Source organism: Galeopterus variegatus, unplaced genomic scaffold (assembly GCF_000696425.1).
Source record: "Galeopterus variegatus unplaced genomic scaffold, G_variegatus-3.0.2 Scaffold4, whole genome shotgun sequence".
Lineage (NCBI taxonomy): Eukaryota > Metazoa > Chordata > Mammalia > Dermoptera > Cynocephalidae > Galeopterus > Galeopterus variegatus.
This window is the reverse complement of record NW_007726115.1, coordinates 1,540,329-1,560,509: the sequence shown is the minus strand read 5'-3', so window position 1 is coordinate 1,560,509 and position 20,181 is coordinate 1,540,329. Positions and strand designations below refer to the sequence as shown.

The 20,181-nt window shown below is 38.3% G+C and overlaps 1 protein-coding gene across 1 annotated transcript in view; it reads right to left on the bottom strand.

Annotated features, from left to right (window-relative positions):
- MAP3K5 (mitogen-activated protein kinase kinase kinase 5) overlaps positions 1 to 20,181 on the bottom strand; it is a 196,219-nt gene that overhangs the window by 134,657 nt on the left and 41,381 nt on the right. Inside the window, exon 2 of the mRNA XM_008574575.1 lies at positions 422 to 561. Coding sequence (XP_008572797.1) covers positions 422 to 561 — 140 coding nt within the window. The remainder of the gene's footprint in view (positions 1 to 421; positions 562 to 20,181) is intronic.

Here is a 20,181-nt window from a genome sequence, read left to right as displayed (position 1 = left end):
TACTCAGAGAGAATTTCTACCCTGAGCACTTTCAAGTAAGAAACGTACTTTTAGTTGGAGACAGGTGGGCACAATGAAGCCCCCAGTGTGATACTGCACGAGGTTGACCTTCTACTTCGTGCAACCCCCTTTTCTTTCCCTGGGATGTGTACTGAGACTTCCTATTAACACAGTGTCCACAGCTGCAACCCTATCTGGAACTCAGGACTCAACACAAAGTTTTTTCCTACCTGTATATTATCAAATTTCTACATTGAATTTTAGATAAACCTCACAACTTAACCGAGTAATTGGTGCATCATCATCCTACTGACGAAACATCCTTTCACAAACATAAGCTACTTAAAATGTTTGGAATAACAGAGAGCTATCCCTAACATGCTGGTGCTTAAATTAAACATTGAGTAAACAAGGGAGGTACCTTCAGTGACTGCAGAGAGTCCGAGTTAGTATCACAGTAGAGGATGATGTTGTTGGCCATGCTGAAACTCTCTCTCACCCCGAGGTGGTAAAACAAGGATGGCTGCCGGAAGGCATCACTCATCTCCACCACAGCAATATCTGCAAACAGAAAACAAAGTCCCCCCAAAGATGACACCTAAGTAATGCCCAATAAACACATTTTGGTTTCAGTAACTTAGTACTCAAAAGAGGAAATAATAGGGGTTTTCCCTCTTCATTTGCCTCTGAATTTTGCATTTGCAGTTCTGCCTGGAAGTGGTTTTATAAAATGCAACAAATGTGCACTTTTTAAACAAGAAGGAGACCACATAATTACTGGAAACTAAGGAGAGTCTGCAATGATGGGAAGCAGGGCTAATGCTCTCTGTTAAATTTCAACACAAACAAGTTAATTAAGGTTCCAATTAAAAACACTTTTAAAAAAGCAAATCCATAGAAAACAGCACCAAGTAATACATGTAAAATGAGATTAAAAAAAACCAAAACAGAAACAAGTAGGTAAATTTATTAGTTAATCCAGAGCGGGGTTTTAGAATTACTTAGTTCATTAAAATCTAGTAAGTCCCTGGAAAGTACAATCAAGAAAAAAAAAAAAAAGCGAAGGTATAAAACATTATGACTAAGGGGAATAAAACCACAAATACCATCTTCCAAAGCTCAAAGATTACAAATACCAAGGTAGTAGAGACCTAATATCAAAATATGACAATGATGTCACAAAATGAAATTCAGATTAGTCTAAAACTTTCTTATGGACATTGTAGTGAACTGAATTATGTCCCCCCCAAACTCACTGAAGCTTGAGTTGTGTCCCCCAACTTTTATATGTTAGAAATTTAGCCCCCACTGTGACTGTTAAGAGGGTGGGAAATCCTATTATGGTAATTGAAAAGTGGAGCCTTGAAGAGGTGATTGGACTATAGGACCATGCCATAGTGAATGGATTAAAAGTGGTGGTCAGGAGCATGGTTCTGAGGGCTTTAAATGAGAAGGACAGTCTGTCTGTCTCTCTCTCTGCATCCATCATCTTGCAATGTGAGACCCCTGGGTCACTGTCACCACCACCAGATGGACTTTGGATTTCCCAGCCTCAGAAACTGTAAGCAATAAATTTCATTTTCTTTATAAATTATCCAGCTCCAAGTATTTTGCTATAAGCCACAGAAATGGACTAATACAAACATAGACTAAAATATAAAAGAAAAACTAACAAAATGCACCAAGTGTTATAAGAACCCTAGATCATGAGTTTAAAATTTATTTTGGGAATGCAAGGATGGCTCAATGGAAAAAAATCATCAGCTTCTCCACAGATGCTCCAAGTGCATTAATTAAAATTCAAAATCCATTTCTTATTAAAAAAGAATTGCAAACTGAAAATATAAAGGCACTTCCTTAACATGAATAATATACACTTCAGAACAACTGATAACTGTGTGCTTATGGGTATTCCCATGAACATCAGGAACAAAAGGCTGTCAACTTGTCCCACTACTATATAATGGCTTTCTGAAAACCCCAGCCAAGCAATAAGATTTTTAAAAGTAAGGAGGTATAATTCTAGAAATAAAATACACAGTAATCATGACTTGCAGATGTCATGACTATCAACCAAAAAACCCCAAGAAAATAAGCTGGATAACTATTAGAGGTAATGATATAATTTAGTAAAGTGTCAAGATGCAAAATTAAAAAGAATTTCCTTTATATTCGCAATAACCATTTGGAAAATATTACGGTAAAACAGATCCCATTTATAATTACGACAAAAATGTTAATACATATCAAATTTAACAGATGATGACAATTTGTTAAATATATGTGCAGTATGTGATAGATGAAAGGCTAATATCTTTATATTTCATCTCTTACTGGTCAAATTAAAACAAATAAGCAATGATCAATACATTACAATAGACAAGCTACAGACAGAAGCAGGCAAATATGAAAAAATATTCTCCATCTCACTTCTCATAAACGCACATTAAACCAATCATAAAGTGTCAATGTTTTTACCTAACAAGTGGGCAAAGATATTTAAAAATAGCCAGTGAAAATACAGAGAAATGACTCTTACATGCTTTAGGAAAGTGTAAACTTTTTAGGAGGTTTAAATCCTTAAAATTATGTACACACTTTGACCCAATAATCCGATTCCTTGGAATTTAAAAATTCTTATTAATGTGGGCAGATTTACCTGTAAGCATGTCCACTGCATATTATTTTTTACAATGAAATAACAGAAAATGTCTAAAAACCCATCAGTAGGAAAATGGTCATATATCTGTGTGCATATATATAACGAACTGTATATACATATACAATGATAATTTCAAATAATGGCAAATCATGTAACTACTGATAATTATAAAGTAGAAGAACACTTAAAATGGGGGGTAAATTCATGCGATATTATGTAAGAACATTATAATATATACATTATAATGTATAGCATACACATTAAAAATATGTGTACATTATAGTGATTACATTTATAATGTGTACATTCTATGTGTATATGCATATGAATAAAAAATATCTGAAAAGTTGTACACCACATCATAAACCATCGTAATAGCTATGCCATGGGAATATAAATTCTTCCTCATGTCTTCTATATTTCCCACAATTTTTATTACGGACATTGATCCTTTTATAATTTAGGCACCCACCAAAATATAAAAAGAACAATATTCCAGGTCTATGTGACTGAACGTAAAACCACAGTACAGCACATAAAATAATGCAGACTCTTGAGAAGCTGTTTGGTGCAGAGTCTGCCTTAAATAACGAATGTAAATTAAAATTCACATTTGGTGAAGAAGAAATATATCAGATGAAATGGAGGCTACACACAGAGAAGATTTATTGAAAGGGGAAGACAGGTCAAAAGAGCTTCAAAAGATTATTTTTTCCAAGGCTGAAAATGACTCAAGGACTCTTTAATGCAAACAAAGAGTTTTCCTTTGGGATCCTTAACATTTCTACATCAAAAATCAACACACGAAGAAAGCAAGTCATTGCATCCTACCCACACAGCCCATCTGCCCCCCCGCACCCACGGTTTCCTCCTCCCACGAGTGCCAGCCACGCCACAGTCGATCTCACTGCTTTAAAATCAAGAGACAGCGAAAATGGGGCTGAAGGAAATCCAAAAAAGCAGTTGCTGATGAAAAATAAGAGACACGCAAAGAAAAATACTAGCTAAGTTAAAAATAAGGAAAAGAGGGAGGAAACTTTCCAGAGCAGTGACTCGTGGAATTTGATGCTAAAATAAAATAAAAACACTACAGAAGGTTTTTGGATTAAGAGAGAAACTAGACATTTAAAATAAATGGAACAAGCAAAAGAAGGTGTATTCATTAGATCTGAACATCTAATCAGAATCCATCCATTTTTAGATGGTATTATATTTGACATTAAAAAATGCTTAGTGGTTGGTCGGCCCGGTGGCACACTGGAGAGTGTGCCGCTTGGGAGCGCGGCAGCGCTCCCGCCGAGGGGTCGGATCCCATGTGGAGACCGGTTCCCGCTCACTGGCTGAGCGCGGTGCGGGCACAACACCGAGGGTTGCGATCCCGTTGCCAGTCAGTAAAAAAAAGACAAAAAAAGAAAAAAAAAAATGCTTAGTGGTGCAATTTTAAAATACAGTGATCCAGTGTGGTAATTTAGAAAAAGGTTGACATTTTCTATTTTAAATTCAGATGAATAGTTTGTTCTAAAACATTTCTATTCTTTTCTAACTTTTTTTTAATTGCTCTAGAGCAAAATTCACTGTCTCTTGAGTACAGTTCTATGGGTTTTGAAAAATGCACATCTACTACTATAGTCATGATATGGAATAGTTCCTTCACTCCAAAAACTTCCCTCATGATGCTCTTTAGCAGTTAACCCTTTTCCCCACCCCTAACCCCCACCTCTGGCAGCCACTAATCTGCTTACTGTCTCTATAGTTTTCCCTTTTCCAGAAAGTCATATAAATGGAATCATATAGTATGTAGCCTTTGGGGTTTGACTTCTTTCATTTAGCAAAATGCGTTTGAGATTCATCCACAGATGTCCATTCACAGGTTAAAGGACATTTGGGGTGTCTCCAAGTTGGATGATTTGGAATAAAGGTGCTTATTCACGTACAGGTCTTTGTATGGACATATGCTCTCACTTGTCTTAGGTAAACACCTACCAGTGAGATTACTGAGTCGTATGGTAAACGTGCGTAAGAGTTTGTTTTCTTATTATTGAGCTTTGCATGTTCTTTATATTTTCTGGATATTATTCGTCTGTCAGATACGTGATTTAAAAATACTTTCTCCCAGCTCATGATGTGTCTTTTCATTCTCTTAACAGTGTCTTTAGAAGAACAAAAAATTTTTAATTTAATTAAGTCTAGTTTATCCATTTTTTTTTTTCTTTTATGGATTGTGCTTTAGGTGTAGTATTGAAAAAAATCTTTGCCTAATCCAAGGTCACAAAAGTTTTCTCCTATAAGTTTTATAGCTTTACATTTTACATTGAGGTCTATCATCCATTTTGAGTTGATTTTTGTATATGGTGTGAGACATGGGTCAAGGTTCATATTTGTTGTAGAGACTCTCTTTTGTCTGTTGAATTGCCTCTGAATCTTTGTCAAACATTAATTGTCACACTTTTGTAGTTCTATTTCTGGATTTTCTTCTCTCTCTCTCTCTCTCTCTCTCTCTCTCTCTCTCTTTTTTGGTGGCTGGCCGGTAGGGGGATTCAAACCCTTGACCTTGGTGTTATAACACTACACTCTAACCAACTGAGCTAACCAACCAGCTTTATTTCTGGATTTTCTGTACTATTCCATTGATCTATGTGTCTACCTTTTGCCAACACAACATTGTTTTGACTGCTGGAGCTTTATGGTAGGTATTGAAATCAGGTAGAGTAAGTCCTCCAATTCTTTTCTGTTTTCAAAATTGTTTTGGCTATTTAGTTGTTCTGTTTGTTTTCTTGTATAAATTTTAGAATCAGCTAGTAGTCGATAGCTATCAGTTGATAGCTGCAAAGTAGTCCTCCTGGGATTTTGATCGGGATTGTGTTGGATCTGTAAATCACTTTGGGGAAAACTGTCATCTTAGCAATATTGAGTTTTTCAATCCACAAATACAGCATATCTCTCACAGTATTTTGTAACTTTCAACATACAGATACTGCACATAGTTTGTTAAATTTATAGCTGTTTATTTTTATTTATTGGTGCTATCATAGATGGTACTCATTCTTTAAATTTTGAATCCCCATTGTTTATTGCTAGTATATAAAAATACAATTGATTTTTGTATATTGACTTTGTATCCTGAGACTTTACTAAACTCACTAGTTCTAGAAGCTTTTTTTAAAAAAATATAGTTTGGGATTTTCTACATGGACAATCGTGTCAATTGAGACTAGAAGTAGTTTTGTATCTTCCTTTCCAATCTGTATGCCTTTTATGTTTTTTGTTTTTTTGTTCTTGCCTTGTTATACTGGCTAGGACTTCCAGTGACATGGCACTTTTTAAACGGTAGCATTTCATTATCTCACTGAAGAAAATATTATCTTATGGCTACCTTCTGACTCTGATAGGTACCTTCTCAAGACAGTAAAATAAAGAGCTGAAAATTAACTTCTCTGTGACCTGACGTAGGACATTAAAAATGCAAAAGGTGATGTAATCATAATAAATTAAACAAACACCTGATACTCCACAATTCTTGAACCCCACTTATAGAAGGTACAGTTTATACATTTTATTTCACAAACACATGTTCAGTACTTACTATGTGTCAGTCACCTGTATGTTTTTCAAATATTAATTCACTTAATTTTCCTAATCTCCTGACAAAAGTCACCTAGAGAGTGACAGCACCAGGATTTGACCCTGAGCAATCCGGCTCTAGGTCTATGCTCTCAATTCTTAATTGAGCCACATCCTACACTTAAAGGAGACAGTAGTTCACAAGCTCAGAACACAATTGAGATATGAAAATAGATTTGGGGATGAACATACTATTCCTGTCTTGTATTTCATAAGTAAATGTACTTCATATTGTCTAATTGAGTTTTTACGATAATACTGTGAATAAAACTGACACATTTAGAAATTTGACAGTCAGCCATTTAAAGTATAGGCAAAGACACAAAAATCTCCTACATTTTTACCTAAGGTGTAGTTTGTTTCAGTGTCCCAATTGAGTTAATGTTAAATGAAGCATAAAATTAGGTTTACCAGGGGTTTATTAAAGCATGATAAAGGTTTAGGGCAATAACATAAAAACTGTTGAGCCTAATCGCATTCTCATCACCAAATGGCAGTGGTTCATGGTCTGTGGGGTTTTTTTTCAAATTGACTTTTTTCTTCATAATACAGTATCTGTTAGTTAAAGATCTCACATTAGTTGCTGCTGCATGTGAAAAGCAGAGTGGAAGGGAGATGTTACTCTGTAGTTACTATTTTTCCATTCAATCCTTTCCTTAGGCATCAGGTCACTGATGACAAAGCAAGAGCCTGAGTATCAATGTGGCTTGTCCTACAGTCTACAAAGTGCTCCCCCCAAAACTCCATAATCAATGAAAACTTCCCAAGTTATCACACAGAACTACCCTATCAAGTCACGATTTATTAATCCCCAAGACAACCCATTAGCGCCAATTTAATTTGACAAACATCCTGAGCACCAATTCTACAAGAGGCTCTCTGTTAGGAAAGTTAAAAAGAAAACTTAATGAGATACGGGTTTTGCCTTTGCTTGTGGGTCAGAAACACACATTGGCAAGTACCAACATAGGTCAGAATGCAGCTGGTGCTGTGGAAGGACAAGAGGGGTTGCCCAGAAGCCAGAGGTCAGTGCTGGTTGGATGGATGAAGGACACCTATGTGGATGGGACTTCAGCTGATTGTAGAGTTGGAGAGTGGAGCACCTCAAAGAGCAGACAAACACAGCAGTGCCGGAACAGCAAAGGCATTGTAGAAGGAGCCAAGGAAAGGAAGGGCACTGGGGTCTTGGTCAGAGAAAATACAGAAAAACCACAGCAGGAAACTAAGGCAATGATTCTCAATGGGTGACCAAAGACAGGTCCCCTAAAGGGCAGACATTAACCCCCAAATGCTCATCCCTTCTCTGATTCTTAAGGGAACCACAACCTACATTCCATTGGTTTTCCTGTTTTATAATGACTAAATGCAATTTACAACTAAACTACTATATGAAAATTACTGAAATGTTATTCATCACCTAAAAGTAGCACCCCAGTAGAGTCTCCTGGAGACTCTAAGTTAGTTTTCTAAAGTCTGGCAGGTATAGTATGTTGGAAAAACTCCTATTGTACAGCCAGGATTGTTGAAATTTTCAGGAAGGACAGAAGAATAATCTAGCATCATTGTCTTGAGTTGGTCATGGTTTGGCAATTCTTGCTATAAATTACTACTTGTTTAGCTCCATCAGCATCACTTTATTTTCTTATATGTTACTTGGTTAACCCTACCATGTATAATGAGGCATATTTATGTCAACAGTATATTTTGGCCTACAATTTCATCATTAAACTCTAATAAATGTATGCATAGTGATTCAAACATGAATCATTCTTATATTGCTAAAGCAAGGTATATATAATCTCTCCAACCCAGCTCTAATTTGCTTATTTGATGACATTTTATTATCACACTGAAGTGTTTTGCTTTGGTATTATTGTTTTTCAATCTGAAAAGTGAGGTTTGGTAGAGAGGTGATCAGAGGGCCATTTTGCACTTTCAGAGGTTGGCCTTAAAAAGAGTTGGGAGCCACTGCACTTCCGAAAGGAGAGGAAAAATAGGAAAAGGGAGAAGCCTGGAGATAAGGCAAAGATGAAAGAGAAAGAGAGATGAGGAAGAGGGAGGATGTGAGAAAGAGGGAGAGAGGAGAGAGCAGAACCAAGATGGATATTATAAGAAGAAAAAGTCCCTTTGCCTGGGCAACAGCTGCAAGTGCTCAGGTCATGACACTCCAGCTTTAGAGAATGTGAGGGGAAAGAGCCCAGAACATCAGGACCTAAAATCGCAGCTCTCTGCCAGGAGGAGATGCAGCCTCAGAAAAGCACACCAGAGAGGAGAAAAGCTGGAAGGGAAACCATCCATCTCCAGAGTGATGAATACACAAATAACAGACCAGCTGCTTTTGGACTTCTAGGGTCTGAATCTTAATTAAGTTGCTGGCTGACCTCAGACAATACCATAAACTCTCTGAGCTTTTGTTTCTTCAACTATAAATTGGGACTAATATTGGGTAAATACCACACAAAAATGTTGCAAGGATTACATGTGTGCTAGGCACAGTAAACTCACAATGAACAGTAATCATACAGAATCATGACAAGGAATGGTCATAAGAGGCCCTTGGAGCAATTTATCATAAAAGTGTTATTGAAGGCAATGCTATTCTATAACTCAATTCCTCCTGATGAACCCTCATATAAGTAATTTCTCATAGAAATGATTTTGAAGTCAAATATACAAGAGCATAAAAAGCCAACATAAAGAATGTCGACTTGATTCTATAATCAACGAATGGATCCATTCATGTCCATGAGTTTTGAGAAGGGGTGTGGCAGGACCAAAGCTATGCTTTGGGAAGATAAACCTAGAATTTGTCGATGGATGATAGACTAAATAGACTGGAGACTGGGTAATCACTTAGGAGTTATCCAAGGGAGACTGTGACCCTAAACAAACACAGAGACAACGTGGGGTGGGGGCTGGGGGGAATCAATAGGCTGTACATATTTGGTGGATGCAGGAAAAGAAAGAATTAAAGATGATTCTGTTTTGAATCTGGATGATTAATGATGACGATTTGCCATTAACACAGTAAGGGACACAAGAGTAGAAACAGAAACTACTTTTTTGATAGAAACTTGAGTTTGGATTGGTACACACTAAACACTGTACGTGTGTGCTTGTCCATGTGTTGTGTGTATGTGTGAATACATAACTGACAGCTGTCATTTTGAATCCCAGCAGAAATATCAGAACCAGACAGAAATGTTTAAGGGTCACAGTGATTGGTGATAACTGGATCAGCGGGTACAGATGAGATGATCAAGTTAGAGTACAGAAAGAAAAGAGAAGGTTTCTATGACTCAGAAATTCCCCTCCTCATTGTACACCCAATGGAAACACAGGTATATGTTCACCAAAAGACATGTAATGAATGTTCATAGAAGCACTATTTGTAACATCAACAGTAGAAGAAATTAAAAAGTGTGCTATCTAGGGCCGGCCCGGTGGCGCACTACTACAGTGCACCGCTTGGGAGTGCGGCGGCGCTCCCGCCGAGGGTTCAGATCCCACATACAGGCCCGTTCCCGCTCACTGGCTGAGCGCGGTGAGGGCGCGACACCGAGGGTTGCAATCCCGTTGCTGGTCCCGGTCCGGTACGGGCGCGACACGGAGGGTTGCGATCCGTTGCCGGACACGAAAAAAGACAAAAAGGATAAAAAAAAAAAAGAAAGAAAAAAGAAAAAAAAAAGTGTGCTATCTAGGGCCGGCCCGGTGGCGCACTACTACAGTGCACCGCTTGGGAGTGCGGCGGCGCTCCCGCCGAGGGGTCAGATCCCACATACAGGCCCGTTCCCGCTCACTGGCTGAGCGCGGTGAGGGCGCGACACCGAGGGTTGCAATCCCGTTGCTGGTCCCGGTCCGGTACGGGCGCGACACGGAGGGTTGCGATCCGTTGCCGGACACGAAAAAAGACAAAAAGGAAAAAAAAAAAAAAGAAAGAAAAAAGAAAGAAAAAAGAAAAAAAAAAGTGTGCTATCTAGAGACAATGGATACTAGACAGCAATGAGAATGAAAATCTACAATGACATGTGACGACATGGATAAATCGCACCAACATATCATTGAGAGAAAGAATCCAGATACAAAAGAGTAAGTACTGTGTGATTCTGTGATGTTAAAAGTCACAATAGTGGATACTTTAGGGAGGGTGGGCAATGGCTAAAAAGGGACTTGAAGGGGTCTTCTGGAGTGCTGGTAAGGTTCTGTTTCTTGATTTAGGCACCAGTTACTCAGGCATGTTGCCTTTGTGAAAATTAACTCACTTCTGGTCATTAATTTTGCCCAGAATTTTAAAAGAGGACTGTATTAGTTTCCTGCAGCCATCGTAACAAAATACCACAAACTCGATGCCTTAAAACAATAGAAATTTATTCTCTCATAGTTCTGGAGGCCAGAAGTCAGAAATTAAGGTGTAGGCAGGGCCAGGGCCACGCAACCCGCAGAGGCTCTACGGAAGAATCAGTCTATTTCCTCTTCAAGATTCTGGCAGTTCTGGGCATTCTTTAGCTTGTGGTGTGTGTGAATGTGCTGTCTAATCACCCTCTGCCTCTCTCTTTTTTTTATATGAATTTTATTATATCATTTATTATTTATAATTAACACATAATATTTATATATAGTTATGGGGTATTCATTTAATGATCAATTCAGGGTAATTACATAACCATTACTTTAAATATTTGTCATATCTTTGTGGTGATTACATTCAAAACCTCTTCTAGCTATCATGAAATATATGCTGTATTGTTATTATCTATAGTCACCCTACTATGTAATAGAGCACCAGATCTTATTCTAGCCTGTCTCTTATAAGGGCACTTGTGATGGCATTTAGGGCCCACCCAGATAATCCAGGATTATCTCAAGACCACTTAACTTGATCACATCTGCAAAGACACTTTTTCCAAATAAGGTACCATTCACAGGTTCTAGAGTTTTGACATATATAAAGGGGTATAGGGGGGAGGTGAGGGACACTTTCCAGCCACAAGGATTATAAAGAAAGCTCGTGACAAGAAAGGCAAGTTCAACAGAACTAAAGATGAGTAAATGAAGGTGATGAGCACGGACAATTCTCCAAAGCCTGGCAAAGAAAGGAAGAGGATTAACATTTACTAAGGGAGGAATTTTTTTACAATCAGTAAGGAAACCTACAGAAAAAAAAAAATACTTTAATGGGACAGAAACATCTAAAGGTTTTTAGTTTTAGAATAGTAGAAAAATTAAGATTTTGAAGGGGGAGCTAATTAATGAAGACAATCTCTGTATTCTCACAGGCTATGGTTTGACTGCCCCCTCCAAAATTCATGTTGAAACTTAATCTGTACTGTATTGGTATTAAGAGGTGGGGCCTTTGGGAGGTAATTAGGATTAGATAAGTTCATCAGTGTGCACTCCATGATGGGACTGGAGGCTTTACAAGAAGAGGAAGAGAGACCTGGGCTGGCACGCTCAGCCCCCTTGCCATGTGACACCCTGCACCCTGAGCCACGTCAGGACTTGGCAGAGAGCCCCCACCAGTAAGAAGGCCCTCACCAGTTGCGGCCCCTTGACCTTTGACTTCCCAGCCTCCAGAACTGTAAGAAATAAATTTCTTTTTTTAATAAAATACCCAGTCTCAGGTATTTAGTTATAGCAACAGAAAACAGACTAAGATATCAGGGTCGGGATCTATGGAAGAGGGGGAAAGTCAACCTTGGAAAAAAGGAGAGATACTTTAAGGGCGAGAAGAAGGGAAGTAATAAAAGACAAAGACCAGGAAACAATAAAGTGTAAGGAAGAATACCGAGATCCTTCACTTTAGGTGGTGACTTCTTGGATAGAGACCTGGGATCTTGGTGGCCAACAAAGAGGAAGTCCCACCCAGGGATGGCTGGAACGAGCCTGCATCCTGTGGACATCACAGGAAATATGCCTGAAGGTAGCATTACCTCAGCTCTAGTATGTCGTGACCCAATTCACTAAAAGGAATTTGTTAGTGTTTTTGTCACTTGTGATGGTAACAATGCTAACTACTACAGCAACAGAAGCAAGATGTGAACCCGAGCCTTGTAAGAACCAAAACCCCTATTTTTTCCCTAACTCCTATTTGTCTACAATGAAGGTAAAGGGAAGATAGACACGAGATTTCAGTTTTATTCTGTCTAATGGCCATAGACAAAAGCCTTAACTAGACATTACAATCTCAGTCTTACAAATGAACATTCATGGTCACAGTGGACTGAGCTAACCCAGAATTCTTCCTTCCTATTAGAAAAGAATTTCAAACATGCAGCATTTTAATGATGGTTTAGTAAAGTATTATTAAGGCAGCCCTGTAAATATTGTAACTAGGTTCAGTCTTCAAGAGAATTCATCATATCACTTCACAAGGAAAGTAGGTAAATCACAGATTATATCTTCTGGTACATAGCAAGTACTTTATGAAGTGATATTTTCCAAGCCACAAGCACAGCAGTACCCTACATAATTCTGCTTATTAAAAAAAAAATACAAATAGGTCCTGCATCAAAAAGTATTATTCTCTTTCTAAGTTAAAATAGAGTCTAGTTTGTGCCTTAAGAACTTATATTTTTATTTGTAGCTTTTTTTTTTTCCTTTTTGTCTTTTTTCGTGACCGGCAACGGATCGCAACCCTCAGTGTCGCACCCGTACCGGACCGGGACCGGCAACGGGATCGCAACCCTCGGTGTTGCGCCCGCACCTCGCTCAGCCAGTGAGCGGGAACCGGTCTGCATGTGGGATATGAACCCTCGGCGGGAGCACCACCGCACTCCCAAGCGGCGCACTGTAGCAGTGCGCCACCGGGCCAGCCCTATTTGTAGCTTCTTAAAAAGACTTTAGTTTGAGGTTCATAGCAAAATGAGAAGGGTACAAAGATGTCCTGTATGACTGCTGCCCCAACACACACCCGGCCTCCCCCGTTATCATCACCCCCCACCCGAGTGGTACATTTGTTACAATTGATGAACCTACATTGACACAACATTATCACCCAAAGGCTAGAGTTCACATTAGAGTTCACTCTTGGTGCTGCACATTCTATGGGTTTCAATAAATTTATTTTGACATGAATCCACTGTTACAGTATCATACAAAGTATTTTCACTGCCGTGAAAATCCTCCATGCTCTGTCTATTCATCCAAGAATTTATTTTCTAATGTTATGGTAATAACAATAAAACTGGTCAATGATCTATAAAGAGTATATTTAAAATGTATAAGTCAAAATTAACTCTAAAGTTTATTATGTGACAGGGACATTCTGTACATTATAAATAGAAATGGGATCCAAAGCTGCTTTGTTGGTAAAAATTTCCATATCACCATTGCAAACTATTTTTCTCTTGAAACTATTTCATTTACTGAAGATATGCTGGGTTTGAGTCTATAATAATAAATTTGAGTCTCTATAAACTCATTTTATATAATAAATTTCAGTCCTTACATAATCAATCTATTTTCATTAGATACTGAACTGAAGGAGCTATTCATGAACATGTAAACAGGCTTTTTTAGAGCTAATTATAGTTTTTATTGTGGGTGTGCATGTCATTCGTTTTTTGGTGTCTCATATTTAATTTTAATTAAATCATCAAAGCTTCTGTCTTTGTTTATGCTTCAGTGAAGTTCCCAAACACACAGAGTAGTCCTTTGTAACCTTAAGAATCTTACGCAAGAGTCCTCCCTCCCAACCCAAACCAATAATCTGCTTCATTTAATTGGCACTTGCTTAAGTTGCACAGGGTTACAGGAGTTGATCTGTGATAATGTTTGAAGAAAACCTGATTGGTCCTCATCTATGTGGATCCTGAGTGACATATTCTCCCCTAACTGTTCTATACCCTAACAACGTATTCAATAGACACAGCAGGAAGTGGCCAGGGAGAACTTTTACATTATCTGATGGCATTCTCTAGGAAAAATGACTGTGGCAATTTCATTCATGTTTGAGGTTGCTCTGATTAAGAGGAGATTTTTCTCACTCTGGCTAGGAAAATAGCTGTAGTTTATGTGTGCTATGTCTACACAAACATTAATAATTACTAAAGCAGTGCAACAGTGATCCAATCAGCAAAATTCAGACTCTGGAAAATGTTACAGGAAAAGTGGCCTGGTTTCTTTAACAAAAACATTACAAGGGGGAAAGAGATGGAGGGAGAAATCAGATATAAAAAGAGACTTAAGGGACATAGTCAATGGTGATGTATAAACCTTATTTGGATTCTACAAGAACAAACTTTTAGAAATCATAGATAGTATTTATGAGACAATTAAAATTTTAAAAATTGACAGAATATTTGACAATATTAAGAAATAAATTATTTTAAGTGTGAGGAGCTCTTATCTTTTAGAGAATAAAAATGTAGCATGATAATTTAATCCTATGTTAGAAAATGAAAAATGAATGCTAGGAATGAATGCTAGTATCTGGCACCACACAATATGTGTATTCTTTATCAAAAAGTGTTATTTCTCATGCAATAGAGATTTAATTGCAAGCAATAAACACTATAAACACTACACTGCTTCTGCTGTAGAAATAATACAGGTAGTAAAATAAATGAAATCCAGGTGTACACTATGTGTTTGCTAGAAATAGTTGCTTGCCTTGATGAGTGGGCCAGTTCGGAGGGCTTTTCCTCCTGCATTAATGGCTGTCATGTCTTGTACTCAGAAACCCAATTGTATTGAAGACATGCGGGTGAGCGCCTGGGAGTTCTACAGTGCTCCAGGAGTCTTAATTTGTCAATAAATGGAAACCTTCTCTCAGAGTCAGGATTCATCAACATCTCCAAGAGGTGCCATGTCTTTCCTTTCTTTGTACTCTGTCAAACCCACTTTCAACACCTAGGAAATAATTGGCATCTAGGCAAAATGTGCACTGAATTTTGTTCAAATTTACACATCTTCTAACAGTATCTGCAATTCTGTTGACACAACAGATGTGCAAATATGATCCTGCCAGTAATGATTTCATTCCTAGCTTACGTGTTGACATTCCATTCGAGTTCAACAATTCATTTTGGGGGGTTTCAAAACTTCTTTCTTGAGATGATCTATTAGAAGGAACGGTGAGGACTAAAACTATTCATGGTTAAATAATCTTTTACTGCTGACAGACTTAGGTGGCTGACCTTAACTGACTGTAGTAAAAGAGTCTGGTTCTTTTCTAAAATTTCTCCCAACTAAAAGTAAATCTATCTGTCTTAAGGAGTTCATTTACTCTCTAGGAAAGTTAATATTGCTGTTTAATGTGACAAATTAATTACTTTTGTATATGTCACTTAAACATGGTTATATAAATGCCACTTTAAAAAAGAGCTGTCATTACATCTAAAAGACCAACTACACAGAGATGAAGACAGGGAAGAAAAGACCAACACCAGCCCCTCAAAGAGGAAAATGGGATAAGCCTGCCCAATGGACCCAGTAGACCAGGAGGAAAGGACATGGCAGCCCTCTTCCATGCATTACGTACTAAGTTATTCCCTCCTAGGAGCCTTTCAACGGCTTCTTATCGCGCCACAGAGGAGGGTCAGGTTTCTTCACCTCTGCTTCGATCCCACTCATCACAGCACTCTGGAATTGCTCCCTTCACTCTGTTCTCACACTTGTATATTTTAACAATCATTTATTGTCTCTATTCTGTGCAAAGTACTGTGAAGCAGTCAAAGAAATCAGCACAAGCCCTTCATGAGCTTATAATCTTCAAGTGCAGCAGCTGGACATGTGAGCTGCAGAAGTCCAAAGTCAAAGGAAATATATGTAAATATTCTATGGGAGCAGAGAAGGAGTGATTAATTTCGATGGGTATCAGGGAAGGCTTTGCAGGGACAACAGCTTCAAAACAAGCCTTGAGAAATGGCAACGTTCAGTACACACAGACTGGAAAGGAAGGGCTGTGCGATTGCATAAGATAGGAATTTCTACCACAAAAATTGCTCCACTACCTAATAATGGACATGTACACCACCACCCACTGAATGAGGAAAGGCTTATCACTCTGTCCAGCTGGTCTTTCTACAGGAAGTTTACAGGGAATAAAATAAATTGCACAATTGTTTTTTGGGAACTCTTTTCAGTAAAATTTTTTTTTCTTATTAGGAAGTGAGATACGTCCTTTTACTTGTGCCCTTACACATTCTAACTTGCACTACTAAATATACCCTCTCCCTTTCCCTGTAACTTGGATGCCCGTGTTATCTATGTCCCTACTCCCTTGACCAAGGGGTTTCAATCCCTTTCCCTGACAAAGCTCCCTCCACTAGTGATCCTGCAGTAGAGGATTTGCTTGTCTGAGCACCCAGAGGAACCTGATAGTTTAAAAGAAAAACCCTGGAGAGCAGGCATTTGACCATAAGCAGACAACTTTGAATTCACGTTGCGGAAACAAGAGAGATGAACAAACAAAAATCAACCTACGGGAAAAGCTACTGGATAATAGAACATAGTCTTCCAGGTAGCACCGAGCCCAAAAGGTAAGTCCACAAAATATCACCACAGCAACAGAGAAGATTGAGAGGCAGTGAACAGCATAAAATGTGGATCCGCCAATGGCATTAACAAAACTAATCCATTTCAGGGAGAGCTATAGATCTCCTGGATTTTCAGCATTTGTTTCTATATGTGTATTAACCATCAGAAACAAAAAGGGCTAACAAATTAAAATGACGGTGAGAATAGTTAAGGACCATGTACTTGGAGCAAACTGCTGTCAGACTGAGTGACCTGAAGCCACGTGAGCTCCAACACACTGGTGACCAGCTCAGTCATCAATTCAACCTAATAAGTTCAATAAATCCCTACTATGTGCAAGGCCTGAGGGACACAAAAGCCAGCCACACACACACACACACACACGGTTCCCACCCTCAAAAAGCTGACGATCTACTGGGAGAACAGTCAGATAAGGGTACAAAAACAAATGCAAACTGTGGTAAGCGTGTTGATGATGAGACACAGGCGGTTCTGAACAGTACAATAGAAAGAACTGATTAGTTGGTGGGGCTCCCCTGACAAGTGATGGGATCTGAAGGAAGTGCAGAAATCAGAGAAATGGAAATAAATGTGGCCTGTAGATAATCAGTACTGACGAGGCACTACAGATGCCCATGGTGTACCTCCCGCCGGTGGGTGTAGCTGGTTGGAGTCAGGCTGCCCAACTCTGCACTTGTGCTGTGTAGTGAGCATTACTGAGAGCCCTGGCCCTGAGCACCCAGGAGCCCATTTCTTCATCTGTCAAATGAGAATAACAATGGTTCCTGTCAGAGAAGGTGCTTGACAACAATGAGCCCTCAATGAATATCAGCTATTACTAGAGAGTGAGCCATGGGTTGGGAAGTACCTTCACACCTCACTCCCACCACAGGGAACTGTCAATGACTTATAGATAGTTCCTGTACTTTTCCTGTTTGATAAACATTAAATCAATACAACAGTTTCATTCTCAACAGACTCTTCTGTGCCTTGACAAAATCTCTAGTTAAAGGACATCTTGAAGAGAGGCCCTGGCCCATATGGACACAAGCAACATCTGTAGTCACTATTTTGGGGTTGGAAGGGGGCGTACCAGGGAAACTAATTGCAAGCCCCTCAGAAGGCGCAAGAACGGCCAGCTGTATAAATATCCTGGTTTGCTTCAAACATTCCCAGATGTCTCTTTCCCATTACATCTATTACCCCATTGCCATTTTTTAGTTGACCTTCCTTTCAATCTCAAGTGTCCTGAGCAATGGGGTGCTTTCCACATCACTAGGTGCCCCTTCAGTGGGCAGAGGCAGCCAAAATCTCAGTAAGAACCCTGCTATGTTGCTGCTAACCCAGTAAGCTTGGCCCTGGGGCTTCCATGAGATGAAGACCTCAGCCCTGTATGTTCTTCAAATTGCTTTCAGACATGAGCTGCTTTTACCAAATCTTGCAGGTCAAGGTAATAAGGAAAATTTTATGAATGGCATGGAGTAGAGAATCAGTCAGTATGTGAACTCCAACCTTTGCTCCTCCCAGGAAAATGCATGTCATTTTGCTGGAATTTTTCACCTTTTCTTTGGTCATTTTCTGTGTTCGTGTGTGTGTGCGTGTGCGTGTGTGTGTGTTTCCTTTCCTTTTACCTTGTCCCTCTTTCACCTTTCATCTTGGTTTTCATTTTTTGGAATCTACATCTTCCTCCATGGGCTTATCTTTGTCCTCCCAGGTTTCTGCTATTTACTTACCATTTCTTTCTGAAAATTTCCATGCCAGGTCAAGTTTCTTTTAGACAGCAACAAGTCAGAGCTGGTTTTATAGTGCAGACAATGTGTCCCTGAGTCTGAGACTAAAAGTCCCAAATGTTCTTTGGGAACTGGTTTAAACCAGTTGGCCAAATCTGAAAGACTATATGCTCTCAACCCTCTCTTTCCTCATGTGATTTATTTAAGAGCAAGATTGAGACAATAAAAAAAATTACCTGAAATTCTACCATCCTTAATCCTACTGTTAACCAGATGATATTTTTACTAGGATTCCTGAGTAAATTTGTATGTTAGCTTGCTTTTAGAAAAAGTACCATGCAAATTATTTTCTTAAACTGTTCCACATCTTCCATTTGTGCCTGTTATCATAAACAAACCAGACTTCTGAAAATGAGCTTGAGTCCTGAATAACAAAGGAGAAATTTTCTGCCATTTATTTGGATCCTATTACTCTGTACAAGAGCTACATTTTTTGCTTTTCTTGTAAATGATAGTTAAATTAAAATGGTGGAAGTTTTTCACTCCTGGAGCCACTATTTACTTTCTCATGTTAAATTCCCAGTAATTCTTACCACATCTCATCATAATACATGCACTTGCTTTTCTATCAATAAAGCCGTCATGGTTAGAGATATAGACTATCAACATGACCCTAGCAATGTGACTTTCTTAACTAAATTTATGAAATAATGAAACTACATCCAGGTGAGTGATAAACAATTTAATGGTTGACAGTCCTCAAAAATGCAGAATATCTATTCCTCAGTATGAAAGAAATAATATATATATTAAAATAACCTATTATTAATTTTGGTGTATTTCATTCTAAACCTTTCCTTATACAACGTTCATACTTAAACACACATATATACATATACACCTCCATATGGTATGGGAGCAAAACTGCAATTACTCTGTAGATAATGTATCAATTATAATTTTTTAATTGCTATCTTTATAGCTGGGGAAACTTGAACAAGATGTTCATAATTTGCTGTTGAATCAAAATACTAAAAGTGTGTTGAAACATCAACAAAAACCTGTAGCTAACACCTACTTAATGGTGAGAAACTAGCTTTCCCACAAGATCAGGAAAAAGGCAAGGATGTCCCCTCTCACCACTTCCTTTTGACATTGTACTGGAAGTCCTAGAAAATGCAATAAGATGAGAAAAAATAAAAGATATACTGACTGGGAAGGAAGAAATAAACCTCATCTTTGTTCATAGATAACATGAATGTCTATCCTAAAAATCTCAAAGAATCAAAAAAAAGCTCCTGAAACTAATAAGCCATTACAGAAGGGTTTCAGGGTTCAAGGTTAATATACAAAAGTCAATTTCTTTCCTATATGCTTGCAATAAACAAGTGGGATTTGAAATTAAAAACACAATACTCCAGCATCCCCCAAAATGAAGTACTTAGGTATAAATCTAATAGAATATGTACAAGATCTATATGAGAAAAACTATAAAATTCTGATGAAAGAAATCAAAGAAAAACTAAATAAATGGAGAGATATTCCATGTTCATGGATAGTTAGAATCAATATTATCTACAGAATCAATACAGTCTCAATCAAAATTACAGCAAGTTATTTTGTCAATATTGACAAACTAATTCTAAAGTTTATGTGATGACACAAAGACCCAGAATAGCCAACAGAATA